Raw genomic sequence first — 26,953 nt, 5'->3', positions numbered from 1 at the left:
AAGGTGTTCCGAGACAACTTTCCTGGGTTTTGACTTCGTCCTGATGCAGCCCCTCCTGGGAAATTGGTGCTCGTCCCAGAAGGCTCGAGATGCAGAAAACTCGATGGCAGCTGCAGAAATGAAGGACTCTGTTGAAGTGTGGAGAAGCAAGAACAAAGCCAGCGCCTTGTGTTTGGGAGTCAGCAGCTGCTGGACCTTTGCGATTGCTTTCACTGTGCACTGAATGCCAGGACGGCACGTGCACGTTAAAACAACGAGCTGCGCAAGAGTAATCGAAAGATCACGGCCGTCAGAAAGCAGCTTATATATTGCCCTGGGAAGAGTACTGTTTTTGGAGTGTGCAGTAAAATCGTGTTTCTGGACAAGGGAGGCATAAGTGCGCTGCGCTCCTAAGCTATCTCCCTGCGAGACACACTGCCAAAGCTTTTCGCTATGATGCAGTCTAGTTGCAGACGCACACTACGGCTCTCCGGAGCTGTCCGAAGCCAAGCGCCGGTGGCCGGCGTCTTTCGGCTGAAGCAGCGCTTCGGAGCGTAGGGCTGCCGCTCCGCTGTTGTGTGCGCGAAGCAGCCGCTTCTCCTGCTCCGGGAGCCGGACAGAGCGGTAGCTTGCACGAGGGCGAAGAACGTTGCCGCAGAGCACCGGGCTTCTGCGCGCACCCTAAGGACTGCTAGAGGACGGTGGTGGCCGCTCGCCTGCCTCTTCAATTCTTTTCTAGCATCCTTATGGAAGGTGTTCCAGGGCAAATTCCCTGAGTTTTGAATTCCTCCTGATGCAGCCCCTCGTGGGAAACTCGTGCTCGTCCTCTCAGTCTCCGACATGCAGACACCTCGATGGCAACTGCAGAAATGAAGGGCTGCGTTGAGTCGTCGAGTAGCAAGAACATAGCCAGTGCCTTGTGTTTGGGAGTCAGCAGCTGCTGGACTTTTGCGATTGCTTTCACTGTGCACTGAATTCCAGGACGGCATGTGCACGTTACAACAACGAGCTGGGCAAGTGTAGGAAGGGAGCACGGGCATCAGAGAGCATCTGGCATATTGCCCTGGGAAGAGTACTGTTTTTGGAGTGTGCAGTAAAATCGTGTTTCTGGACAAGGGAGGCATAAGTGCGCTGCGCTCCTAAGCTATCTCCCTGCGAGACACACTGCCAAAGCTTTTCGCTATGATGCAGTCTAGTGCAGACGCACACTACGGCTCTCCGGAGCTGTCCGAAGCCAAGCGCCGGTCGCCGGCGTCTTTCGGCCGAAGCAGCGCTTCGGAGCGTAGGGCTGCCGCTCCGCTGTTGTGTGCGCGAAGCAGCCGCTTCTCCTGCTCCGGGAGCCGGACAGAGCGGTAGCTTGTACGAGGGCGAAGAACGTTGCCGCAGGGAGACGACATTGTGTGCACAGCCTTGCGACTGCTAGACGACGGTGGCTAAAGCTCCCTGCCTTTTCAATGCACTGCTGGCATGCTTTATTGAAGGTGTTCCGAGACAACTTTCCTGGGTTTTGACTTCGTCCTGATGCAGCCCCTCCTGGGAAATTGGTGCTCGTCCCAGAAGGCTCGAGATGCAGAAAACTCGATGGCAGCTGCAGAAATGAAGGACTCTGTTGAAGTGTGGAGAAGCAAGAACGTAGACAGCGCCTTGTGTTTGGGAGTCAGCAGCTGCTGGACTTTTGCGATTGCTTTCACTGTGCACTGAATTCCAGGAAGGCACGTGCACTCTGCAACAACGAGCTGAGCAAGAGTAATCGAAAGATCACGGCCGTCAGAAAGCAGCTTGTATATTGCCCTGGGAAGAGTACTGTTTTTGGAGTGTGCAGTAAAATCGTGTTTCTGGACAAGGGAGGCATAAGTGCGCTGCGCTCCTAAGCTATCTCCCTGCGAGACACACTGCCAAAGCTTTTCGCTATGATGCAGTCTAGTGCAGACGCACACTACGGCTCTCCGGAGCTGTCCGAAGCCAAGCGCCGGTGGCCGGCGTCTTTCGGCTGAAGCAGCGCTTCGGAGCGTAGGGCTGCCGCTCCGCTGTTGTGTGCGCGAAGCAGCCGCTTCTCCTGCTCCGGGAGCCGGACAGAGCGGTAGCTTGCACGAGGGCGAAGAACGAAGCCGCAGAGCACCGGGCTTCTGCGCGCACCCTAAGGACTGCTAGAGGACGGTGGTGGCCGCTCGCCTGCCTCTTCAATTCTTTTCTAGCATCCTTATGGAAGGTGTTCCAGGGCAAATTCGCTGAGTTTTGAATTCCTCCTGATGCAGCCCCTCGTGGGAAACTCGTGCTCGTCCTCTGAGTCTCCGACATGCAGAGACCTCGATGGCAACTGCAGAAATGAAGGGCTGCGTTGAGTCGTCGAGTAGCAAGAACATAGCCAGCGCCTTGTGTTTGGGAGTCAGCAGCTGCTGGACTTTTGCGATTGCTTTCACTGTGCACTGAATTCCAGGACGGCATGTGCACGTTACAACAACGAGCTGGGCAAGAGTAGGAAGGGAGCACGGGCATCAGAGAACATCTGGCATATTGCCCTGGGAAGAGTACTGTTTTTGGAGTGTGCAGTAAAATCGTGTTTCTGGACAAGGGAGGCATAAGTGCGCTGCGCTCCTAAGCTATCTCCCTGCGAGACACACTGCCAAAGCTTTTCGCTATGATGCAGTCTAGTGCAGACGCACACTACGGCTCTCCGGAGCTGTCCGAAGCCAAGCGCCGGTAGCCGGCGTCTTTCGGCTGAAGCAGCGCTTCGGAGCGAAGGGCTGCCGCTCCGCTGTTGTGTGCGCGAAGCAGCCGCTTCTCCTGCTCCGGGAGCCGGACAGAGCGGTAGCTTGCACGAGGGCGAAGAACGTTGCCGCAGGCAGACGACATTGTGTGCACAGCTTTGCGACTGCTAGAGGACGGTGGCTAAAGCTTCCTGCCTCTTCAATGCACTGCTGGCATGCTTTATTGAAGGTGTTCCGAGACAACTTTCCTGGGTTTTGACTTCGTCCTGATGCAGCCCCTCCTGGGAAATTGGTGCTCGTCCCAGAAGGCTCGAGATGCAGAAAACTCGATGGCAGCTGCAGAAATGAAGGACTCTGTTGAAGTGTGGAGAAGCAAGAACGTAGACAGCGCCTTGTGTTTGGGAGTCAGCAGCTGCTGGACTTTTGCGATTGCTTTCACTGTGCACTGAATGCCAGGAAGGCACGTGCACGTTAAAACAACGAGCTGCGCAAGAGTAATCGAAAGATCACGGCCATCAGAAAGCAGCTTATATATTGCCCTGGGAAGAGTACTGTTTTTGGAGTGTGCAGTAAAATCGTGTTTCTGGACAAGGGAGGCATAAGTGCGCTGCGCTCCTAAGCTATCTCCCTGCGAGACACAATGCCAAAGCTTTTCGCTATGATGCAGTCTAGTGCAGACGCACACTACGGCTCTCCGGAGCTGTCCGAAGCCAAGCGCCGGTGGCCGGCGTCTTTCGGCTGAAGCAGCGCTTCGGAGCGTAGGGCTGCCGCTCCGCTGTTGTGTGCGCGAAGCAGCCGCTTCTCCTGCTCCGGGAGCCGGACAGAGCGGTAGCTTGCACGAGGGCGAAGAACGAAGCCGCAGAGCACCGGGCTTCTGCGCGCACCCTAAGGACTGCTAGAGGACGGTGGTGGCCGCTCGCCTGCCTCTTCAATTCTTTTCTAGCATCCTTATGGAAGGTGTTCCAGGGCAAATTCGCTGAGTTTTGAATTCCTCCTGATGCAGCCCCTCGTGGGAAACTCGTGCTCGTCCTCTGAGTCTCCGACATGCAGAGACCTCGATGGCAACTGCAGAAATGAAGGGCTGCGTTGAGTCGTCGAGTAGCAAGAACATAGCCAGCGCCTTGTGTTTGGGAGTCAGCAGCTGCTGGACTTTTGCGATTGCTTTCACTGTGCACTGAATTCCAGGACGGCATGTGCACGTTACAACAACGAGCTGGGCAAGAGTAGGAAGGGAGCACGGGCATCAGAGAACATCTGGCATATTGCCCTGGAAAGAGTACTGTTTTTGGAGTGTGCAGTAAAATCGTGTTTCTGGACAAGGGAGGCATAAGTGCGCTGCGCTCCTAAGCTATCTCCCTGCGAGACACACTGCCAAAGCTTTTTGCTATGATGCAGTCTAGTGCAGACGCACACTACGGCTCTCCGGAGCTGTCCGAAGCCAAGCGCCGGTGGCCGGCGTCTTTCGGCTGAAGCAGCGCTTCGGAGCGAAGGGCTGCCGCTCCGCTGTTGTGTGCGCGAAGCAGCCGCTTCTCCTGCTCCGGGAGCCGGACAGAGCGGTAGCTTGCACGAGGGCGAAGAACGTTGCCGCAGGCAGACGACATTGTGTGCACAGCTTTGCGACTGCTAGAGGACGGTGGCTAAAGCTCCCTGCCTCTTCAATGCACTGCTGGCATGCTTTATTGAAGGTGTTCCGAGACAACTTTCCTGGGTTTTGACTTCGTCCTGATGCAGCCCCTCCTGGGAAATTGGTGCTCGTCCCAGAAGGCTCGAGATGCAGAAAACTCGATGGCAGCTGCAGAAATGAAGGACTCTGTTGAAGTGTGGAGAAGCAAGAACAAAGCCAGCGCCTTGTGTTTGGGAGTCAGCAGCTGCTGGACTTTTGCGATTGCTTTCACTGTGCACTGAATGCCAGGACGGCACGTGCACGTTAAAACAACGAGCTGCGCAAGAGTAATCGAAAGATCACGGCCGTCAGAAAGCAGCTTATATATTGCCCTGGGAAGAGTACTGTTTTTGGAGTGTGCAGTAAAATCGTGTTTCTGGACAAGGGAGGCATAAGTGCGCTGCGCTCCTAAGCTATCTCCCTGCGAGACACACTGCCAAAGCTTTTCGCTATGATGCAGTCTAGTTGCAGACGCACACTACGGCTCTCCGGAGCTGTCCGAAGCCAAGCGCCGGTGGCCGGCGTCTTTCGGCTGAAGCAGCGCTTCGGAGCGTAGGGCTGCCGCTCCGCTGTTGTGTGCGCGAAGCAGCCGCTTCTCCTGCTCCGGGAGCCGGACAGAGCGGTAGCTTGCACGAGGGCGAAGAACGTTGCCGCAGAGCACCGGGCTTCTGCGCGCACCCTAAGGACTGCTAGAGGACGGTGGTGGCCGCTCGCCTGCCTCTTCAATTCTTTTCTAGCATCCTTATGGAAGGTGTTCCAGGGCAAATTCCCTGAGTTTTGAATTCCTCCTGATGCAGCCCCTCGTGGGAAACTCGTGCTCGTCCTCTCAGTCTCCGACATGCAGACACCTCGATGGCAACTGCAGAAATGAAGGGCTGCGTTGAGTCGTCGAGTAGCAAGAACATAGCCAGTGCCTTGTGTTTGGGAGTCAGCAGCTGCTGGACTTTTGCGATTGCTTTCACTGTGCACTGAATTCCAGGACGGCATGTGCACGTTACAACAACGAGCTGGGCAAGAGTAGGAAGGGAGCACGGGCATCAGAGAGCATCTGGCATATTGCCCTGGGAAGAGTACTGTTTTTGGAGTGTGCAGTAAAATCGTGTTTCTGGACAAGGGAGGCATAAGTGCGCTGCGCTCCTAAGCTATCTCCCTGCGAGACACACTGCCAAAGCTTTTCGCTATGATGCAGTCTAGTGCAGACGCACACTACGGCTCTCCGGAGCTGTCCGAAGCCAAGCGCCGGTCGCCGGCGTCTTTCGGCCGAAGCAGCGCTTCGGAGCGTAGGGCTGCCGCTCCGCTGTTGTGTGCGCGAAGCAGCCGCTTCTCCTGCTCCGGGAGCCGGACAGAGCGGTAGCTTGTACGAGGGCGAAGAACGTTGCCGCAGGGAGACGACATTGTGTGCACAGCCTTGCGACTGCTAGACGACGGTGGCTAAAGCTCCCTGCCTTTTCAATGCACTGCTGGCATGCTTTATTGAAGGTGTTCCGAGACAACTTTCCTGGGTTTTGACTTCGTCCTGATGCAGCCCCTCCTGGGAAATTGGTGCTCGTCCCAGAAGGCTCGAGATGCAGAAAACTCGATGGCAGCTGCAGAAATGAAGGACTCTGTTGAAGTGTGGAGAAGCAAGAACGTAGACAGCGCCTTGTGTTTGGGAGTCAGCAGCTGCTGGACTTTTGCGATTGCTTTCACTGTGCACTGAATTCCAGGAAGGCACGTGCACTCTGCAACAACGAGCTGAGCAAGAGTAATCGAAAGATCACGGCCGTCAGAAAGCAGCTTGTATATTGCCCTGGGAAGAGTACTGTTTTTGGAGTGTGCAGTAAAATCGTGTTTCTGGACAAGGGAGGCATAAGTGCGCTGCGCTCCTAAGCTATCTCCCTGCGAGACACACTGCCAAAGCTTTTCGCTATGATGCAGTCTAGTGCAGACGCACACTACGGCTCTCCGGAGCTGTCCGAAGCCAAGCGCCGGTGGCCGGCGTCTTTCGGCTGAAGCAGCGCTTCGGAGCGTAGGGCTGCCGCTCCGCTGTTGTGTGCACGAAGCAGCCGCTTCTCCTGCTCCGGGAGCCGGACAGAGCGGTAGCTTGCACGAGGGCGAAGAACGAAGCCGCAGAGCACCGGGCTTCTGCGCGCACCCTAAGGACTGCTAGAGGACCCTGGTGGCCGCTCGCCTGCCTCTTCAATTCTTTTCTAGCATCCTTATGGAAGGTGTTCCAGGGCAAATTCGCTGAGTTTTGAATTCCTCCTGATGCAGCCCCTCGTGGGAAACTCGTGCTCGTCCTCTGAGTCTCCGACATGCAGAGACCTCGATGGCAACTGCAGAAATGAAGGGCTGCGTTGAGTCGTCGAGTAGCAAGAACATAGCCAGCGCCTTGTGTTTGGGAGTCAGCAGCTGCTGGACTTTTGCGATTGCTTTCACTGTGCACTGAATTCCAGGACGGCATGTGCACGTTACAACAACGAGCTGGGCAAGAGTAGGAAGGGAGCACGGGCATCAGAGAACATCTGGCATATTGCCCTGGGAAGAGTACTGTTTTTGGAGTGTGCAGTAAAATCGTGTTTCTGGACAAGGGAGGCATAAGTGCGCTGCGCTCCTAAGCTATCTCCCTGCGAGACACACTGCCAAAGCTTTTCGCTATGATGCAGTCTAGTGCAGACGCACACTACGGCTCTCCGGAGCTGTCCGAAGCCAAGCGCCGGTGGCCGGCGTCTTTCGGCTGAAGCAGCGCTTCGGAGCGTAGGGCTGCCGCTCCGCTGTTGTGTGCGCGAAGCAGCCGCTTCTCCTGCTCCGGGAGCCGGACAGAGCGGTAGCTTGCACGAGGGCGAAGAACGTTGCCGCAGGCAGACGACATTGTGTGCACAGCTTTGCGACTGCTAGAGGACGGTGGCTAAAGCTCCCTGCCTCTTCAATGCACTGCTGGCATGCTTTATTGAAGGTGTTCCGAGACAACTTTCCTGGGTTTTGACTTCGTCCTGATGCAGCCCCTCCTTGGAAATTGGTGCTCGTCCCAGAAGGCTCGAGATGCAGAAAACTCGATGGCAGCTGCAGAAATGAAGGACTCTGTTGAAGTGTGGAGAAGCAAGAACAAAGCCAGCGCCTTGTGTTTGGGAGTCAGCAGCTGCTGGACTTTTGCGATTGCTTTCACTGTGCACTGAATTCCAGGACGGCACGTGCACGTTAAAACAACGAGCTGCGCAAGAGTAATCGAAAGATCACGGCCGTCAGAAAGCAGCTTATATATTGCCCTGGGAAGAGTACTGTTTTTGGAGTGTGCAGTAAAATCGTGTTTCTGGACAAGGGAGGCATAAGTGCGCTGCGCTCCTAAGCTATCTCCCTGCGAGACACACTGCCAAAGCTTTTCGCTATGATGCAGTCTAGTTGCAGACGCACACTACGGCTCTCCGGAGCTGTCCGAAGCCAAGCGCCGGTGGCCGGCGTCTTTCGGCTGAAGCAGCGCTTCGGAGCGTAGGGCTGCCGCTCCGCTGTTGTGTGCGCGAAGCAGCCGCTTCTCCTGCTCCGGGAGCCGGACAGAGCGGTAGCTTGCACGAGGGCGAAGAACGTTGCCGCAGAGCACCGGGCTTCTGCGCGCACCCTAAGGACTGCTAGAGGACGGTGGTGGCCGCTCGCCTGCCTCTTCAATTCTTTTCTAGCATCCTTATGGAAGGTGTTCCAGGGCAAATTCCCTGAGTTTTGAATTCCTCCTGATGCAGCCCCTCGTGGGAAACTCGTGCTCGTCCTCTCAGTCTCCGACATGCAGACACCTCGATGGCAACTGCAGAAATGAAGGGCTGCGTTGAGTCGTCGAGTAGCAAGAACATAGCCAGTGCCTTGTGTTTGGGAGTCAGCAGCTGCTGGACTTTTGCGATTGCTTTCACTGTGCACTGAATTCCAGGACGGCATGTGCACGTTACAACAACGAGCTGGGCAAGAGTAGGAAGGGAGCACGGGCATCAGAGAGCATCTGGCATATTGCCCTGGGAAGAGTACTGTTTTTGGAGTGTGCAGTAAAATCGTGTTTCTGGACAAGGGAGGCATAAGTGCGCTGCGCTCCTAAGCTATCTCCCTGCGAGACACACTGCCAAAGCTTTTCGCTATGATGCAGTCTAGTGCAGACGCACACTACGGCTCTCCGGAGCTGTCCGAAGCCAAGCGCCGGTCGCCGGCGTCTTTCGGCTGAAGCAGCGCTTCGGAGCGTAGGGCTGCCGCTCCGCTGTTGTGTGCGCGAAGCAGCCGCTTCTCCTGCTCTGGGAGCCGGACAGAGCGGTAGCTTGTACGAGGGCGAAGAACGTTGCCGCAGGGAGACGACATTGTGTGCACAGCCTTGCGACTGCTAGACGACGGTGGCTAAAGCTCCCTGCCTTTTCAATGCACTGCTGGCATGCTTTATTGAAGGTGTTCCGAGACAACTTTCCTGGGTTTTGACTTCGTCCTGATGCAGCCCCTCCTGGGAAATTGGTGCTCGTCCCAGAAGGCTCGAGATGCAGAAAACTCGATGGCAGCTGCAGAAATGAAGGACTCTGTTGAAGTGTGGAGAAGCAAGAACGTAGACAGCGCCTTGTGTTTGGGAGTCAGCAGCTGCTGGACTTTTGCGATTGCTTTCACTGTGCACTGAATTCCAGGAAGGCACGTGCACTCTGCAACAACGAGCTGAGCAAGAGTAATCGAAAGATCACGGCCGTCAGAAAGCAGCTTGTATATTGCCCTGGGAAGAGTACTGTTTTTGGAGTGTGCAGTAAAATCGTGTTTCTGGACAAGGGAGGCATAAGTGCGCTGCGCTCCTAAGCTATCTCCCTGCGAGACACACTGCCAAAGCTTTTCGCTATGATGCAGTCTAGTGCAGACGCACACTACGGCTCTCCGGAGCTGTCCGAAGCCAAGCGCCGGTGGCCGGCGTCTTTCGGCTGAAGCAGCGCTTCGGAGCGTAGGGCTGCCGCTCCGCTGTTGTGTGCGCGAAGCAGCCGCTTCTCCTGCTCCGGGAGCCGGACAGAGCGGTAGCTTGCACGAGGGCGAAGAACGAAGCCGCAGAGCACCGGGCTTCTGCGCGCACCCTAAGGACTGCTAGAGGACCCTGGTGGCCGCTCGCCTGCCTCTTCAATTCTTTTCTAGCATCCTTATGGAAGGTGTTCCAGGGCAAATTCCCTGAGTTTTGAATTCCTCCTGATGCAGCCCCTCGTGGGAAACTCGTGCTCGTCCTCTCAGTCCCCGACATGCAGAGACCTCGATGGCAACTGCAGAAATGAAGGGCTGCGTTGAGTCGTCGAGTAGCAAGAACATAGCCAGCGCCTTGTGTTTGGGAGTCAGCAGCTGCTGGACTTTTGCGATTGCCTTCACTGTGCACTGAATTCCAGAACGGCATGTGCACGTTACAACAACGAGCTGGGCAAGAGTAGGAAGGGAGCACGGGCATCAGAGAACATCTGGCATATTGCCCTGGGAAGAGTACTGTTTTTGGAGTGTGCAGTAAAATCGTGTTTCTGGACAAGGGAGGCATAAGTGCGCTGCGCTCCTAAGCTATCTCCCTGCGAGACACACTGCCAAAGCTTTTCGCTATGATGCAGTCTAGTGCAGACGCACACTACGGCTCTCCGGAGCTGTCCGAAGCCAAGCGCCGGTGGCCGGCGTCTTTCGGCTGTGTGGGAACTCAAAATGCCTCTCAGACATTTTTAGAGGCTCCAGGCCGTGGTCAGACGCAGTCTGGACCCCAGCAGGCAGCTGGATTTAGCTGTGATTTCGAGTTTGAACCATGGAATGAATTACCAACTTTGAAGGTAGAACAAGCAGTCACAAAGTGCTAGATAATATAGTAAATGTAGTCACAAAGTAGGGGGAAATATTTTTTGATAGTGTACAGGGGGGTTTTAGTGCATGTACAGGGGGGTTTTTACTTTGTACATGGGGGTCAGAAGTTCTAAGATGGAGGAAAGTGGGCTGAACCCATCCTCCTTCTTTCTTCTTCCTTGCCTCCATGTTCTTGGTGATGTTGGCACTCACAGATTGGTTTAGAATAGAAAAACACTTGGTAACGTAGGTAATAGGTATTGGGGGATAATTGTAAACATGTTATACGTAATATATCTTATAAAAGATAGCAGCAGCCCTGGGCGGGGAGAGAGGAGAAGAAGACACCGGACAGTCAGGGTGTCAGGAGTGTGTGCCTCTCTGCCTGGGCCGCTGACCAAAGGGCCGCAGCCCGAGAACTTAATCTGTTAGATAACTAGCAATAAAACATCTTGAGACCGAACAAGAAGAGACTGTGGAGTTTTCCTTTGGGAACGCGGGTTGGAGGAGAAGCTCTACCACCACACAGGAACCCCAGCCAAACCCGGGGTTCCGACAACTGGCGTCCCTGGGTGGGCATCAGCAAGAAGACCAAAAAGAAACATCAAACAACCTCCAACCTGCATCAGCGGAGAAAAGAAAAAAAAAAGAAGAGAGAGAAGAGCAGAGCACACACTCGCCGCAAATTCCAAGACGAGAGGGAGCGGACAGCTCGAGATAAGAACCTGACCTTCACCAAAACAACTCGTCTCGGGGACTTTCCAGGGAGGAGACGACCCAGAAGCGCGCCTGGGATCTCTCACCTGTGACCTGCTGGACGGTGATCAGTGCCATCTCCGGACTGACCTCGAGCCGACACAGCTTTTGGTGAGAACGGTCAAAATTAAGAACATGGGGGGGGAATTCTCCCAAGAGGAAAAAGAAATAGTATCTGCTTTCCAGGGCATCATCTCTGCCCATCCGGTAGAGATTGCTCAAAAGGAGTTGAAAGATTTATTATTATGGGTGCGGTGTAACTTCCCACACTCAGATCCAGATTTGTTGTATGAGCCAAATTTTTGGCAGGAAATTAACAAGCAATTATATTATCAGGCTATAAAAAATAATAAGCTTGCCGCAAAACTTTTATCTTCAGCAAGAACAGTTTTAGAGTCACTCTCACAACGCGGCAGCTCAAGCCAGGCAGCTACAGCTCCTGGTGACAAACAGGAGGGGGGACAGTCCGGCCAGCAGCTTGGGACAGACCCTCTCCCCACAAGCACAGGACAAGCGGGAATGCTTTCTGTGGAACATCAGGGAGATGATACCCCATCGCGTCCCGTGTCCCCGGGTTCTCACTGTTCCTCAGTTTCCCAAGAGTCCCTAAGCTCCTCCGACGCAGAAATTCCCCAGACGGAGGCGGGCGAGCCAGGCACAGCTGCGACCCTCAGTGGGGGGAAGGCATTGCCCAAGTCCAAACCCACGGTGGGGGGGGCAGCGGCGGCGGCAGCAGCTCCGGTGGGGGAAGGTGCGAACGTGAGTGCAGAGCAGGGGGAGGAGGGAGAGGAAAGCGCCTCCACATCTGCGCGGGCTGGGAGTTCAAAACAGCCCGCGCAGAAGGCGAGGCCGGGGAGAGCGGCGGGGGCGGGACGGATCGGGGCGAAAGCGGGGGGTGCGAGTGCGACGGTGGTACGCTCGGAGCGCCCGGTGACGCGTTCAATGTCGAGAATCCATGAGGCCGCAGAAGCGGCCGCCCAAAGGGCGGGGGAACTTAGCTCCCTGACCGCGGCAGCCCGGGCTGCTGAGGAAGCGGCAGAGGGACAGCGGGAGGCGTTCCTCGCTGCTGCTCAGGCGGCGGGCTTGCGCGCGAAGGTCGAGCAAAACCTAACAGCCACGGGTGGAGGGGATTTCTCACATTTCGAACGCGCGGGACGGGCACACAGGGGGCGGAGCCGGCGCGCGCAGGCTGTGGGTGCTGGCATGGAGCCAGGAGACGGGCAAAGTGAGACGGAAACATCAGGGCTGGAATGGGAACAGGAGGGTGATTGCGTCAGTCTTGGGGGGGACGGCAGTGGCTCTGATTCGGAGGCGGTGCGGGGCGGAGCGAGGCCAAAGCATAGCCAGGGTCGGAGCAGGAGCGTTCACTCCCCTGAGATGACGCAGGCAGGGATGGGGCGTGGCCAGGAGGTAAACATTCCTCAGGGCACCGTTCCATCACAGTTCCCATGGCAACAGACAGCCCAAGCCCACGGCCAATCCCTGTCTGCTTCTGACATGACCAAATTAGAACAGTTGTTACAACAAGAGTCAGTTTCATCAACTGCAGGGACTGCAAACGTGAATCAGTTATTAGGAGAAATGCTCAAAAGTTTATCGGGAATTAGTGCGGGATTTGCAAATGTAAATCAGTTGACAGAAGAGGTATTAAAATGTTTGTCAGAAGTGCAGATTGAAGAGCAGAGTGCGGTTCCGACCTCAGCTGGTCAGGCGGCAGCGCCATCTAGCGGCGGAACCACAACATTGCAACAGGCTTCGCAGAACTTGTCAGGTCGAGGCACTGCGCCACCCAGTGGTGGGACTGTAACATTGCAGGACTTTTTTCCAGTTTCTTATAAGAAAAAATCCAGGGTGAAAAAAGTCACATCTGCACGGCAGCAGGAACCTCCACTGGCACCGGAACAGTGCGGGACTCAGGACACTTCTGCTGAGGCGCAGCAACGGGAGGAAACGATACGCATCACTGCTTCGGAGGGTGTCCCAGCTTGGACAATTCCAAAATCAAGGTCTGCCAAACTTTCGGGGCAGGGAGAGTCAATTTTAATATCAAAGGGGGTTGTTGAATTTCTTTTACGATATTTAAGCACAGCCTTGGAGTCACAGCCAGAACTGTTGGTTCATCTCCCAAAAATTTTCCAAATAATGCAAGGCAGTCGTGTGTTCTCCTCCACAGCAGATGCTTCACTTCTCTCCAGAGGCTTCCAGCCTTCGTCTTCACAGATGCTGCAGACGCCATTGGTATCGGTGAGTGCTGCTGCACCAGAACTGCAGCCACAACAGATGACTCCACTCTACAGGCAAGTACCCACTGAATTTACAGCTTTGCAGAGCGCAAAAGTGGACTGGCAGGACATTCGAGCAGAATTGGAGAAGGAGAAAGGTTTATTGCAGGGCTCGGGAAATATAATGATGCCAGTGAACTATGACGCTCAGGGCCAAAACCCAAGATGGGAACGCCTGGATCGTGGAGCAATCAAAGATTTAGCTAAGGCCATTCGGGACAATGGGTTGTCTTCACCATATTTCAAGCAAATGTTAAAAAGTATTTTTGGAATGTATGATTTGACACCGTACGATCTTAAATATCTTGCGACATCAGTTCTTACAGACACCCAAGCTCTCGTGTGGCAGAAGGCGTGGAGGAGATCCCTGGAGGAGCTGAGAGCCAGATACCAGGGCGGGCCGAATGCGAACCTCACCATGGCGCAGCTTGCTGGTGATCCTCCTGAGGACGATCCAACTCAACAGGCGGTGAGGCTCCCGCGTCACGTGCTCAGCGACATCAAAGAGGCAGCACGGAGGGCGATTCTTCAAATTGCTCCAGCGGGGGTCCAGGACACAATCTACACCGAGATCAAACAAGGTCCTGCAGAGCCGTTTTCTTCATTCGTGGATCGTCTTTCTCAGGCGGTGGAGCGGCAGGTGAGCGAGGAGGGAGCGAAACCACATCTGGTCAAAAGCCTCGCGTTCTCCAATGCCAATCCGGAGTGCAGACGGATCATCAGCATGATGCCGCACCAGGCCACCTTGGCAGACATGATCGAGGCGTGCAGCAAGGTGGGGACACCACAACATGTTGCTTCCATCATGGAGGAACACTTGGGGGATCAAATTGAAAAACGTGTTAGGGAAGCTCTTGCAAATTATACAAAGAGCAACCCTAATGCAGAGAGACGGTGCTTTGGGTGTGGGGCACAAGGACATATTAAAAGGAACTGCCCACAACTTTCAAAGCCCAACAAGCCACCAGACCTTTGCCCTCGGTGCAGGAGAGGGAAACATCTCGCCAGTGAGTGTCACTCACAGACAGATGTGGATGGGAAACTTCTTCCTATTCCGGGAAACGGGAAAAAGAGCGCGAATCAACGCCAGCGCGCTCAGACACAAATCCTGGCAGTGACACAGAACCAACAGGGACAATCCTCGGGGAGCAACAAACAGAACCCCTCAGCAGAGCAATCTCCAAAATCCCCAGCGACCCAGACTTGGTACCACCCGGATTCCAATGCGTCTTGGCAACCTCCAAACTGACGTGTCTTTTGGACAACAGCCATGCAGTGATACCTACAGGTGTCACAGGGACTTCTTGGAAAAGACAGGACTTTTTAATAATGGCCAGGGACAGGAGCAGTATCCTTGGACTTGTTGTTTATCCATCTTTGATTTCAGCAAACTGTAATGAGGAGCTGATGGTCACGGCAAAAGCCTTGCGACCACCTCTGACAATTCCACAAAACACACCGATTGCTCGAGCTATGGCTTTGCCATCTCATCCAGAAAGGCAAGCCATGCCGGTGTTCAACAAACGGGACTCTTTTCCTGGTGATCAAGCAGAAGTGCATGCATCTTGGGTGAAACATTTGAGCCGGGATCGGCCCATTGTTACTTGTCAGTTGACTTGTAACGAAAAGACAATTGCTATTACAGGGATGCTTGACACAGGAGCGGATGTTACAGTTATTTCATACATTTTTTGGCCTCGGGAATGGGACTTGGTTGCACCTTTGGGTTCTCTCACAGGCATAGGGGGGAGTTCCCTGTGCATGCAGAGTGAGAACGCAATTGTTGTCACAGGTCCGGGAAAAAAGACAGCAGTTATCCGTCCTTTCATCGTGCAAAAGCCCATCACAGTATGGGGAAGGGACCTTTTGGCACAATGGGGACTGAAATTAGAATTGGATTTTTAACAGGGGTCACTGTGGCACTCGCCACTTTGAAACTGACCTGGAAGACAAATGATCCTGTTTGGGTGGATCAGTGGCCCCTGGAGCAGAAAAAATTGAGTGCATTGAAAAAGTTGGTCCAAGAACAGCTGCAAAAGGGACACATCAAACCAACAAACAGCCCATGGAATTCCCCAGTGTTTGTCATTCACAAGAAAACTTCAGGGTCTTGGAGACTGCTTCATGATCTCAGGAAAATCAACGAGGTCATCGAGGACATGGGGCCACTGCAGCTTGGGCTTCCATCTCTCTCGATGATCCCAAGGGACTGGTCGCTTGTGATCATTGATCTCAAGGACTGTTTTTTCAGCATTCCACTTCATCCAGATGATGCCCCACGCTTTGCATTTTCTGTTCCAAGCATCAACAGAGAAGAACCTTTGCAGAGATACCACTGGACGGTTCTTCCTCAGGGACTCAAAAACTCTCCAAGCATTTGCCAATGGTACGTGGCCCAAGCTTTGCATCCAGCACGAGAAAAACATCCAAAAGCAAAAATTATCCATTATATGGATGATTTGCTCATTGCAGCGCCAACAAAACAAGAGGTGCAAGAAGTTCGCGACTGTGTGATTGCGCAGGTGCAAAAAGCAGGACTGGAAATTAGTACACCAAAAATACAGGAAATTGCACCTTGGAAATACCTGGGGTGGAAGATCACGAAACAAACAATAAGGCCACAGAAACTGGAAATCAATACAAAGATCACCAATCTCCAGGATTTGCAACAGCTTTTGGGGGAGATCAACTGGATGAGACCGATCCTGGGAATCACCAATGACGACATCTCATCGTTGCTTGATCTTTTGAGAGGGGACAATAACATCAAATCTCCCAGAACTCTGACGCCTGAAGCAAAAAAGGACCTTGAAAAGATCACAGACATGATTCAGCAGAGACAAGCACATCGCTTTGTAGAATCATTGCCTTTTCATTTAGCAGTGTTGGGGGAAACAGCACAGTTATATGGGTTGGTTTTCCAATGGGATTTGTCTCAAATGGACCCTCTTTTGTTGATAGAGTGGGTTTTTTTAGCTTACAGGCCCTCAAAAACAATTCTAACGGATCTAGAAATGGTAGCACAGATTATCATTAAGGCGAGAACCAGGTTGTTGACAATGTCAGGCAGAGATTTCTCAGTTATTCATGTTCCTTTGAAAAAAGTATATTTTGAATGGGCGATGCAGAAATCACAGGATTTTGCAATTGCTTTGTTAGGTTATCCAGGAATTTGTACTGTTCATTTTCCAGCTCACAGGATGCTGAATGCGAAAGTAAGTCTCAGAGAAAAGCCAAAAATAAGCCAGGAACCAGTGGATGGGATGACAGTGTTCACCGATGGTTCAGGAAAAACTCATAAATCAGTAGTTACATGGCAAAATTCTAAAACAGGGGAGTGGGAATCAGACATAAAAATGGTACAGGGTTCACCACAAATTGTAGAATTGGCAGCAGTTGTCAGGGTTTTTCAATTGTTTCGGGAACCTCTCAATCTGGTCACAGATTCAGCATATGTTGCAAATGTGGTCAGACGGTTGGAGGGATCACTTTTGAAACACACTGACAATGAAATTTTATATTCATATCTGTCATGCATGAGAACAATTTTGGAAAACAGAGAACACAAATATTTTGTTACACATATCAGGGCACACTCATCACTCCCAGGGTTCTTAGCAGAGGGAAATGCTCAAGCAGACAAACTCACAATGACCATATCTCAGACATTGCCGGATATTTTTGAGCAGGCAAAATTGAGCCATGCATTTTTCCATCAGAATGCACAGGCATTGGTGGAATCCTTTCGCCTCTCCAAAAGTCAGGCGAGGGAGATCATCAATGCTTGTCCAGACTGTCAGCTTGTGCAGCCTCCTGCGTCTACAGGAGCTGTCAATCCAAGGGGATTGCAGAGTCTTCAGCTCTGGCAGGCTGATGTCACAAAATACCCATCTTTTGGGAGGCTCAAAAATATCCATGTTTCAGTTGACACATTTTCAGGGGCAATTTTTGCATCATTACATACAGGGGAAACCGCAGAACATGCCTGCAGACACTTTTTGCAAGCTTTCGCATCACTCGGGGTGCCACAAGAAATAAAAACAGATAATGGTCCGACTTATACAGGCAAAGTGCTTGACAAATTTTTGAAAAAATGGGGAGTGAAACACATTTTTGGTATTCCTTATTCTCCCACAAGTCAAGCAATCATTGAAAGAACACATCACACCCTGAAATCCCTTTTGGATAAACAGAAAAGGGGAGAGGCAGGTTCAACACCTTATATGCGGCTGAACAAAGCTCTGTATGTATTGAATTTTTTAAATGGTTCTTTCTCAGAGCCCACACCACCAATTGTTAGGCATTTTACAAACAGTACACAAGCAAAGTTAAGGGAAAATCCTTTGGTTTTGATCAGAAATCCGGAATCAGGACAAATTGAAGGTCCATTTACATTAATAACTTGGGGCAAGGGTTTCGCTTGTGTTTCCACAGAGCGAGGACCGAAGTGGGTGTCGGCGAGGCACGTGAAACCTTTCCGGGTGCAGACGCAGGTGGACGTGGACCCGAGGAGCAAAGAAGAGAGCACGCAGACGGAGGCAGACAAGGACGCTGCAGACGTCTCGTCAGACAACAATTAATTATTCAGAGACTTGGGGTTTTTCGGGGAAATTAAGTGTCATTTAAATATTGCTGCATTGCAGGGTTTTTCACAAAGGTTGGGGACATGGACATGAAGTTTAGACAGGTAGTGTTCATGTGTCTCATTTTCTTGTCCGTTGCTTCGGACAATGAGACAGATTTTCCCATGAAACAACCAAGGGAAAATGTGTGGGAAACTTTGGCAAAGGCAGCGGGTCTGGACAGTATTTGCCTGACTCATTCAAAGCCAGGGAAACCATTTTCAACATGTTTGGTAGGTGTACCAGTGAAGGAGTGGCCAATTCCAAAAAATATTCCTCTAAAGGTTTTAAAAACCTTTTCGGATCCTGTGGAAGGGTGGCATGTTTGGACACCATACCTTCCTGTGGCTCACCTGGAACCTCCAGAACTAGACATTTTTGGGTCAACAAAAATGAAATATTGCATCAAATTTGATCCAGTGGGAGTGGCAAAGACAGATAATCATACAATAGATGTCACTCCAAATCTATCTTTTTATAAAAATGCATCATCTTGGTGCAATTACACCAAGGCGACAAGCAAAGCATCCCTTCAACACCCAGTCACTTTACCGAAGGGAGTGTTTTTGATTTGCGGGGACAGAGTTTGGCCTGCTATCCCCGCAAAAATCAAGGGCGGTCCATGCAGCATTGGGGAACTCTCATTGATTGCACCTGATTTGAAAACTTTAAAGGAGCAGACACGCAGGGAAGAAAGATCCCTTGATCAATACAGTCCAAATTGTGATGATGATGTTTATACCTGGGACAAGGCTCGGAGAATTGCAGTTGCAATTTTCTCGCCCCAAACAGCATCGGGGGTGGCCTTGACACAATTGGACCACATAGCTTGCTGGTTGAGCAAACACAGTCGTGCCATTTCGTCTGCACTGAGTGACATGTTAACAGATATCAGCAGTGCAAGACAGGCAGTGCTTCAAAACAGAGCGGCAATTGATTATTTGCTGCTGTCACATGGGCACGGATGTGAAGAGTTTGAGGGGATGTGCTGCATGAACTTGTCAGATCATTCAAAATCCATTCATGAAAATATAAAACAAATAGAAAGTAGTATCACCAAGCTGAAAAAAGTAACAGGGTCCTGGTGGGATGATTTCTTTAACCTTTTTGATCTCTCACCAGTATGGAAAGAAATTTTGAAAGTAATATCATATATTCTTATAGGGCTTGTAGTTCTTCTGCTTGTCATGCCATGCATTTTCATGTGTATTCGAAGGGCCTTGAACAAAGTGGCAAAGCAGGTGTTTTTGGTTCAAACAGGGAGGGGAGATGTGGGAACTCAAAATGCCTCTCAGACATTTTTAGAGGCTCCAGGCCGTGGTCAGACGCAGTCTGGACCCCAGCAGGCAGCTGGATTTAGCTGTGATTTCGAGTTTGAACCATGGAATGAATTACCAACTTTGAAGGTAGAACAAGCAGTCACAAAGTGCTAGATAATATAGTAAATGTAGTCACAAAGTAGGGGGAAATATTTTTTGATAGTGTACAGGGGGGTTTTAGTGCATGTACAGGGGGGTTTTTACTTTGTACATGGGGGTCAGAAGTTCTAAGATGGAGGAAAGTGGGCTGAACCCATCCTCCTTCTTTCTTCTTCCTTGCCTCCATGTTCTTGGTGATGTTGGCACTCACAGATTGGTTTAGAATAGAAAAACACTTGGTAACGTAGGTAATAGGTATTGGGGGATAATTGTAAACATGTTATACGTAATATATCTTATAAAAGATAGCAGCAGCCCTGGGCGGGGAGAGAGGAGAAGAAGACACCGGACAGTCAGGGTGTCAGGAGTGTGTGCCTCTCTGCCTGGGCCGCTGACCAAAGGGCCGCAGCCCGAGAACTTAATCTGTTAGATAACTAGCAATAAAACATCTTGAGACCGAACAAGAAGAGACTGTGGAGTTTTCCTTTGGGAACGCGGGTTGGAGGAGAAGCTCTACCACCACACAGGAACCCCAGCCAAACCCGGGGTTCCGACAACTGGCGTCCCTGGGTGGGCATCAGCAAGAAGACCAAAAAGAAACATCAAACAACCTCCAACCTGCATCAGCGGAGAAAAGAAAAAAAAAAGAAGAGAGAGAAGAGCAGAGCACACACTCGCCGCAAATTCCAAGACGAGAGGGAGCGGACAGCTCGAGATAAGAACCTGACCTTCACCAAAACAACTCGTCTCGGGGACTTTCCAGGGAGGAGACGACCCAGAAGCGCGCCTGGGATCTCTCACCTGTGACCTGCTGGACGGTGATCAGTGCCATCTCCGGACTGACCTCGAGCCGACACAGCTTTTGGTGAGAACGGTCAAAATTAAGAACATGGGGGGGGAATTCTCCCAAGAGGAAAAAGAAATAGTATCTGCTTTCCAGGGCATCATCTCTGCCCATCCGGTAGAGATTGCTCAAAAGGAGTTGAAAGATTTATTATTATGGGTGCGGTGTAACTTCCCACACTCAGATCCAGATTTGTTGTATGAGCCAAATTTTTGGCAGGAAATTAACAAGCAATTATATTATCAGGCTATAAAAAATAATAAGCTTGCCGCAAAACTTTTATCTTCAGCAAGAACAGTTTTAGAGTCACTCTCACAACGCGGCAGCTCAAGCCAGGCAGCTACAGCTCCTGGTGACAAACAGGAGGGGGGACAGTCCGGCCAGCAGCTTGGGACAGACCCTCTCCCCACAAGCACAGGACAAGCGGGAATGCTTTCTGTGGAACATCAGGGAGATGATACCCCATCGCGTCCCGTGTCCCCGGGTTCTCACTGTTCCTCAGTTTCCCAAGAGTCCCTAAGCTCCTCCGACGCAGAAATTCCCCAGACGGAGGCGGGCGAGCCAGGCACAGCTGCGACCCTCAGTGGGGGGAAGGCATTGCCCAAGTCCAAACCCACGGTGGGGGGGGCAGCGGCGGCGGCAGCAGCTCCGGTGGGGGAAGGTGCGAACGTGAGTGCAGAGCAGGGGGAGGAGGGAGAGGAAAGCGCCTCCACATCTGCGCGGGCTGGGAGTTCAAAACAGCCCGCGCAGAAGGCGAGGCCGGGGAGAGCGGCGGGGGCGGGACGGATCGGGGCGAAAGCGGGGGGTGCGAGTGCGACGGTGGTACGCTCGGAGCGCCCGGTGACGCGTTCAATGTCGAGAATCCATGAGGCCGCAGAAGCGGCCGCCCAAAGGGCGGGGGAACTTAGCTCCCTGACCGCGGCAGCCCGGGCTGCTGAGGAAGCGGCAGAGGGACAGCGGGAGGCGTTCCTCGCTGCTGCTCAGGCGGCGGGCTTGCGCGCGAAGGTCGAGCAAAACCTAACAGCCACGGGTGGAGGGGATTTCTCACATTTCGAACGCGCGGGACGGGCACACAGGGGGCGGAGCCGGCGCGCGCAGGCTGTGGGTGCTGGCATGGAGCCAGGAGACGGGCAAAGTGAGACGGAAACATCAGGGCTGGAATGGGAACAGGAGGGTGATTGCGTCAGTCTTGGGGGGGACGGCAGTGGCTCTGATTCGGAGGCGGTGCGGGGCGGAGCGAGGCCAAAGCATAGCCAGGGTCGGAGCAGGAGCGTTCACTCCCCTGAGATGACGCAGGCAGGGATGGGGCGTGGCCAGGAGGTAAACATTCCTCAGGGCACCGTTCCATCACAGTTCCCATGGCAACAGACAGCCCAAGCCCACGGCCAATCCCTGTCTGCTTCTGACATGACCAAATTAGAACAGTTGTTACAACAAGAGTCAGTTTCATCAACTGCAGGGACTGCAAACGTGAATCAGTTATTAGGAGAAATGCTCAAAAGTTTATCGGGAATTAGTGCGGGATTTGCAAATGTAAATCAGTTGACAGAAGAGGTATTAAAATGTTTGTCAGAAGTGCAGATTGAAGAGCAGAGTGCGGTTCCGACCTCAGCTGGTCAGGCGGCAGCGCCATCTAGCGGCGGAACCACAACATTGCAACAGGCTTCGCAGAACTTGTCAGGTCGAGGCACTGCGCCACCCAGTGGTGGGACTGTAACATTGCAGGACTTTTTTCCAGTTTCTTATAAGAAAAAATCCAGGGTGAAAAAAGTCACATCTGCACGGCAGCAGGAACCTCCACTGGCACCGGAACAGTGCGGGACTCAGGACACTTCTGCTGAGGCGCAGCAACGGGAGGAAACGATACGCATCACTGCTTCGGAGGGTGTCCCAGCTTGGACAATTCCAAAATCAAGGTCTGCCAAACTTTCGGGGCAGGGAGAGTCAATTTTAATATCAAAGGGGGTTGTTGAATTTCTTTTACGATATTTAAGCACAGCCTTGGAGTCACAGCCAGAACTGTTGGTTCATCTCCCAAAAATTTTCCAAATAATGCAAGGCAGTCGTGTGTTCTCCTCCACAGCAGATGCTTCACTTCTCTCCAGAGGCTTCCAGCCTTCGTCTTCACAGATGCTGCAGACGCCATTGGTATCGGTGAGTGCTGCTGCACCAGAACTGCAGCCACAACAGATGACTCCACTCTACAGGCAAGTACCCACTGAATTTACAGCTTTGCAGAGCGCAAAAGTGGACTGGCAGGACATTCGAGCAGAATTGGAGAAGGAGAAAGGTTTATTGCAGGGCTCGGGAAATATAATGATGCCAGTGAACTATGACGCTCAGGGCCAAAACCCAAGATGGGAACGCCTGGATCGTGGAGCAATCAAAGATTTAGCTAAGGCCATTCGGGACAATGGGTTGTCTTCACCATATTTCAAGCAAATGTTAAAAAGTATTTTTGGAATGTATGATTTGACACCGTACGATCTTAAATATCTTGCGACATCAGTTCTTACAGACACCCAAGCTCTCGTGTGGCAGAAGGCGTGGAGGAGATCCCTGGAGGAGCTGAGAGCCAGATACCAGGGCGGGCCGAATGCGAACCTCACCATGGCGCAGCTTGCTGGTGATCCTCCTGAGGACGATCCAACTCAACAGGCGGTGAGGCTCCCGCGTCACGTGCTCAGCGACATCAAAGAGGCAGCACGGAGGGCGATTCTTCAAATTGCTCCAGCGGGGGTCCAGGACACAATCTACACCGAGATCAAACAAGGTCCTGCAGAGCCGTTTTCTTCATTCGTGGATCGTCTTTCTCAGGCGGTGGAGCGGCAGGTGAGCGAGGAGGGAGCGAAACCACATCTGGTCAAAAGCCTCGCGTTCTCCAATGCCAATCCGGAGTGCAGACGGATCATCAGCATGATGCCGCACCAGGCCACCTTGGCAGACATGATCGAGGCGTGCAGCAAGGTGGGGACACCACAACATGTTGCTTCCATCATGGAGGAACACTTGGGGGATCAAATTGAAAAACGTGTTAGGGAAGCTCTTGCAAATTATACAAAGAGCAACCCTAATGCAGAGAGACGGTGCTTTGGGTGTGGGGCACAAGGACATATTAAAAGGAACTGCCCACAACTTTCAAAGCCCAACAAGCCACCAGACCTTTGCCCTCGGTGCAGGAGAGGGAAACATCTCGCCAGTGAGTGTCACTCACAGACAGATGTGGATGGGAAACTTCTTCCTATTCCGGGAAACGGGAAAAAGAGCGCGAATCAACGCCAGCGCGCTCAGACACAAATCCTGGCAGTGACACAGAACCAACAGGGACAATCCTCGGGGAGCAACAAACAGAACCCCTCAGCAGAGCAATCTCCAAAATCCCCAGCGACCCAGACTTGGTACCACCCGGATTCCAATGCGTCTTGGCAACCTCCAAACTGACGTGTCTTTTGGACAACAGCCATGCAGTGATACCTACAGGTGTCACAGGGACTTCTTGGAAAAGACAGGACTTTTTAATAATGGCCAGGGACAGGAGCAGTATCCTTGGACTTGTTGTTTATCCATCTTTGATTTCAGCAAACTGTAATGAGGAGCTGATGGTCACGGCAAAAGCCTTGCGACCACCTCTGACAATTCCACAAAACACACCGATTGCTCGAGCTATGGCTTTGCCATCTCATCCAGAAAGGCAAGCCATGCCGGTGTTCAACAAACGGGACTCTTTTCCTGGTGATCAAGCAGAAGTGCATGCATCTTGGGTGAAACATTTGAGCCGGGATCGGCCCATTGTTACTTGTCAGTTGACTTGTAACGAAAAGACAATTGCTATTACAGGGATGCTTGACACAGGAGCGGATGTTACAGTTATTTCATACATTTTTTGGCCTCGGGAATGGGACTTGGTTGCACCTTTGGGTTCTCTCACAGGCATAGGGGGGAGTTCCCTGTGCATGCAGAGTGAGAACGCAATTGTTGTCACAGGTCCGGGAAAAAAGACAGCAGTTATCCGTCCTTTCATCGTGCAAAAGCCCATCACAGTATGGGGAAGGGACCTTTTGGCACAATGGGGACTGAAATTAGAATTGGATTTTTAACAGGGGTCACTGTGGCACTCGCCACTTTGAAACTGACCTGGAAGACAAATGATCCTGTTTGGGTGGATCAGTGGCCCCTGGAGCAGAAAAAATTGAGTGCATTGAAAAAGTTGGTCCAAGAACAGCTGCAAAAGGGACACATCAAACCAACAAACAGCCCATGGAATTCCCCAGTGTTTGTCATTCACAAGAAAACTTCAGGGTCTTGGAGACTGCTTCATGATCTCAGGAAAATCAACGAGGTCATCGAGGACATGGGGCCACTGCAGCTTGGGCTTCCATCTCTCTCGATGATCCCAAGGGACTGGTCGCTTGTGATCATTGATCTCAAGGACTGTTTTTTCAGCATTCCACTTCATCCAGATGATGCCCCACGCTTTGCATTTTCTGTTCCAAGCATCAACAGAGAAGAACCTTTGCAGAGATACCACTGGACGGTTCTTCCTCAGGGACTCAAAAACTCTCCAAGCATTTGCCAATGGTACGTGGCCCAAGCTTTGCATCCAGCACGAGAAAAACATCCAAAAGCAAAAATTATCCATTATATGGATGATTTGCTCATTGCAGCGCCAACAAAACAAGAGGTGCAAGAAGTTCGCGACTGTGTGATTGCGCAGGTGCAAAAAGCAGGACTGGAAATTAGTACACCAAAAATACAGGAAATTGCACCTTGGAAATACCTGGGGTGGAAGATCACGAAACAAACAATAAGGCCACAGAAACTGGAAATCAATACAAAGATCACCAATCTCCAGGATTTGCAACAGCTTTTGGGGGAGATCAACTGGATGAGACCGATCCTGGGAATCACCAATGACGACATCTCATCGTTGCTTGATCTTTTGAGAGGGGACAATAACATCAAATCTCCCAGAACTCTGACGCCTGAAGCAAAAAAGGACCTTGAAAAGATCACAGACATGATTCAGCAGAGACAAGCACATCGCTTTGTAGAATCATTGCCTTTTCATTTAGCAGTGTTGGGGGAAACAGCACAGTTATATGGGTTGGTTTTCCAATGGGATTTGTCTCAAATGGACCCTCTTTTGTTGATAGAGTGGGTTTTTTTAGCTTACAGGCCCTCAAAAACAATTCTAACGGATCTAGAAATGGTAGCACAGATTATCATTAAGGCGAGAACCAGGTTGTTGACAATGTCAGGCAGAGATTTCTCAGTTATTCATGTTCCTTTGAAAAAAGTATATTTTGAATGGGCGATGCAGAAATCACAGGATTTTGCAATTGCTTTGTTAGGTTATCCAGGAATTTGTACTGTTCATTTTCCAGCTCACAGGATGCTGAATGCGAAAGTAAGTCTCAGAGAAAAGCCAAAAATAAGCCAGGAACCAGTGGATGGGATGACAGTGTTCACCGATGGTTCAGGAAAAACTCATAAATCAGTAGTTACATGGCAAAATTCTAAAACAGGGGAGTGGGAATCAGACATAAAAATGGTACAGGGTTCACCACAAATTGTAGAATTGGCAGCAGTTGTCAGGGTTTTTCAATTGTTTCGGGAACCTCTCAATCTGGTCACAGATTCAGCATATGTTGCAAATGTGGTCAGACGGTTGGAGGGATCACTTTTGAAACACACTGACAATGAAATTTTATATTCATATCTGTCATGCATGAGAACAATTTTGGAAAACAGAGAACACAAATATTTTGTTACACATATCAGGGCACACTCATCACTCCCAGGGTTCTTAGCAGAGGGAAATGCTCAAGCAGACAAACTCACAATGACCATATCTCAGACATTGCCGGATATTTTTGAGCAGGCAAAATTGAGCCATGCATTTTTCCATCAGAATGCACAGGCATTGGTGGAATCCTTTCGCCTCTCCAAAAGTCAGGCGAGGGAGATCATCAATGCTTGTCCAGACTGTCAGCTTGTGCAGCCTCCTGCGTCTACAGGAGCTGTCAATCCAAGGGGATTGCAGAGTCTTCAGCTCTGGCAGGCTGATGTCACAAAATACCCATCTTTTGGGAGGCTCAAAAATATCCATGTTTCAGTTGACACATTTTCAGGGGCAATTTTTGCATCATTACATACAGGGGAAACCGCAGAACATGCCTGCAGACACTTTTTGCAAGCTTTCGCATCACTCGGGGTGCCACAAGAAATAAAAACAGATAATGGTCCGACTTATACAGGCAAAGTGCTTGACAAATTTTTGAAAAAATGGGGAGTGAAACACATTTTTGGTATTCCTTATTCTCCCACAAGTCAAGCAATCATTGAAAGAACACATCACACCCTGAAATCCCTTTTGGATAAACAGAAAAGGGGAGAGGCAGGTTCAACACCTTATATGCGGCTGAACAAAGCTCTGTATGTATTGAATTTTTTAAATGGTTCTTTCTCAGAGCCCACACCACCAATTGTTAGGCATTTTACAAACAGTACACAAGCAAAGTTAAGGGAAAATCCTTTGGTTTTGATCAGAAATCCGGAATCAGGACAAATTGAAGGTCCATTTACATTAATAACTTGGGGCAAGGGTTTCGCTTGTGTTTCCACAGAGCGAGGACCGAAGTGGGTGTCGGCGAGGCACGTGAAACCTTTCCGGGTGCAGACGCAGGTGGACGTGGACCCGAGGAGCAAAGAAGAGAGCACGCAGACGGAGGCAGACAAGGACGCTGCAGACGTCTCGTCAGACAACAATTAATTATTCAGAGACTTGGGGTTTTTCGGGGAAATTAAGTGTCATTTAAATATTGCTGCATTGCAGGGTTTTTCACAAAGGTTGGGGACATGGACATGAAGTTTAGACAGGTAGTGTTCATGTGTCTCATTTTC

General features: G+C 51.5%; 2 protein-coding genes across 6 annotated transcripts; both read left to right on the top strand.

Annotated features, from left to right (window-relative positions):
- The first annotated feature begins 9,987 nt into the window (after window positions 1–9,987).
- On the top strand, window positions 9,988–17,643 carry LOC146766986 (endogenous retrovirus group K member 5 Gag polyprotein-like). Of its 3 annotated transcripts, XM_085583757.1 has the most exons (3): window positions 9,988–10,995; window positions 12,713–13,806; window positions 17,601–17,643. In XM_085583757.1, the coding sequence occupies exons 2-3, from the start codon at window positions 13,027–13,029 to the stop codon at window positions 17,634–17,636; spliced, it is 816 nt and encodes a 271-aa protein (XP_085439883.1). In that variant the 5' UTR covers window positions 9,988–10,995; window positions 12,713–13,026; the 3' UTR covers window positions 17,637–17,643. The 3 variants fall into 3 exon arrangements, 1 of the variants encoding a protein (XP_085439883.1); XR_014956352.1 differs by lacking the exon at window positions 12,713–13,806; XR_014956353.1 differs by lacking the exon at window positions 12,713–13,806 and having other exon boundaries at window positions 17,579–17,643.
- A 460-nt stretch (window positions 17,644–18,103) lies between these two features.
- LOC146766985 (endogenous retrovirus group K member 5 Gag polyprotein-like) lies at window positions 18,104–26,719 on the top strand. 3 transcript variants are annotated; one of them, XM_085583756.1, is made up of 3 exons: window positions 18,104–20,071; window positions 21,789–22,882; window positions 26,677–26,719. In XM_085583756.1, exons 2-3 carry the CDS (start codon window positions 22,103–22,105, stop codon window positions 26,710–26,712), a joined length of 816 nt encoding a protein of 271 aa, XP_085439882.1. In that variant the 5' UTR covers window positions 18,104–20,071; window positions 21,789–22,102; the 3' UTR covers window positions 26,713–26,719. The 3 variants fall into 3 exon arrangements, 1 of the variants encoding a protein (XP_085439882.1); XR_014956350.1 differs by lacking the exon at window positions 21,789–22,882; XR_014956351.1 differs by lacking the exon at window positions 21,789–22,882 and having other exon boundaries at window positions 26,655–26,719.
- The last annotated feature ends 234 nt before the right edge of the window (window positions 26,720–26,953 follow it).

This window comes from Lonchura striata, chromosome 6 (assembly GCF_050655825.1).
Source record: "Lonchura striata isolate lonStrDom1 chromosome 6, ASM5065582v1, whole genome shotgun sequence".
NCBI lineage: Eukaryota > Metazoa > Chordata > Aves > Passeriformes > Estrildidae > Lonchura > Lonchura striata.
The sequence above is the reverse complement of the archived record's forward strand: the minus strand, read 5'-3'. Positions and strand labels throughout refer to the sequence as shown.

Excerpts from the sequence above, each read along its gene's own strand:
- LOC146766986 (XM_085583757.1), top strand. The coding sequence starts at position 13,027 with ATGCAAGGCAGTCGTGTGTTCTCCTCCACAGCAGATGCTTCACTTCTC. Across the intron at positions 13,807-17,600 it reads CTCAGGCGGTGGAGCGGCAG|AGCGAGGACCGAAGTGGGTG; the intron begins GTGAGCGAGGAG and ends GTGTTTCCACAG.
- LOC146766985 (XM_085583756.1), top strand. The coding sequence starts at position 22,103 with ATGCAAGGCAGTCGTGTGTTCTCCTCCACAGCAGATGCTTCACTTCTC. Across the intron at positions 22,883-26,676 it reads CTCAGGCGGTGGAGCGGCAG|AGCGAGGACCGAAGTGGGTG; the intron begins GTGAGCGAGGAG and ends GTGTTTCCACAG.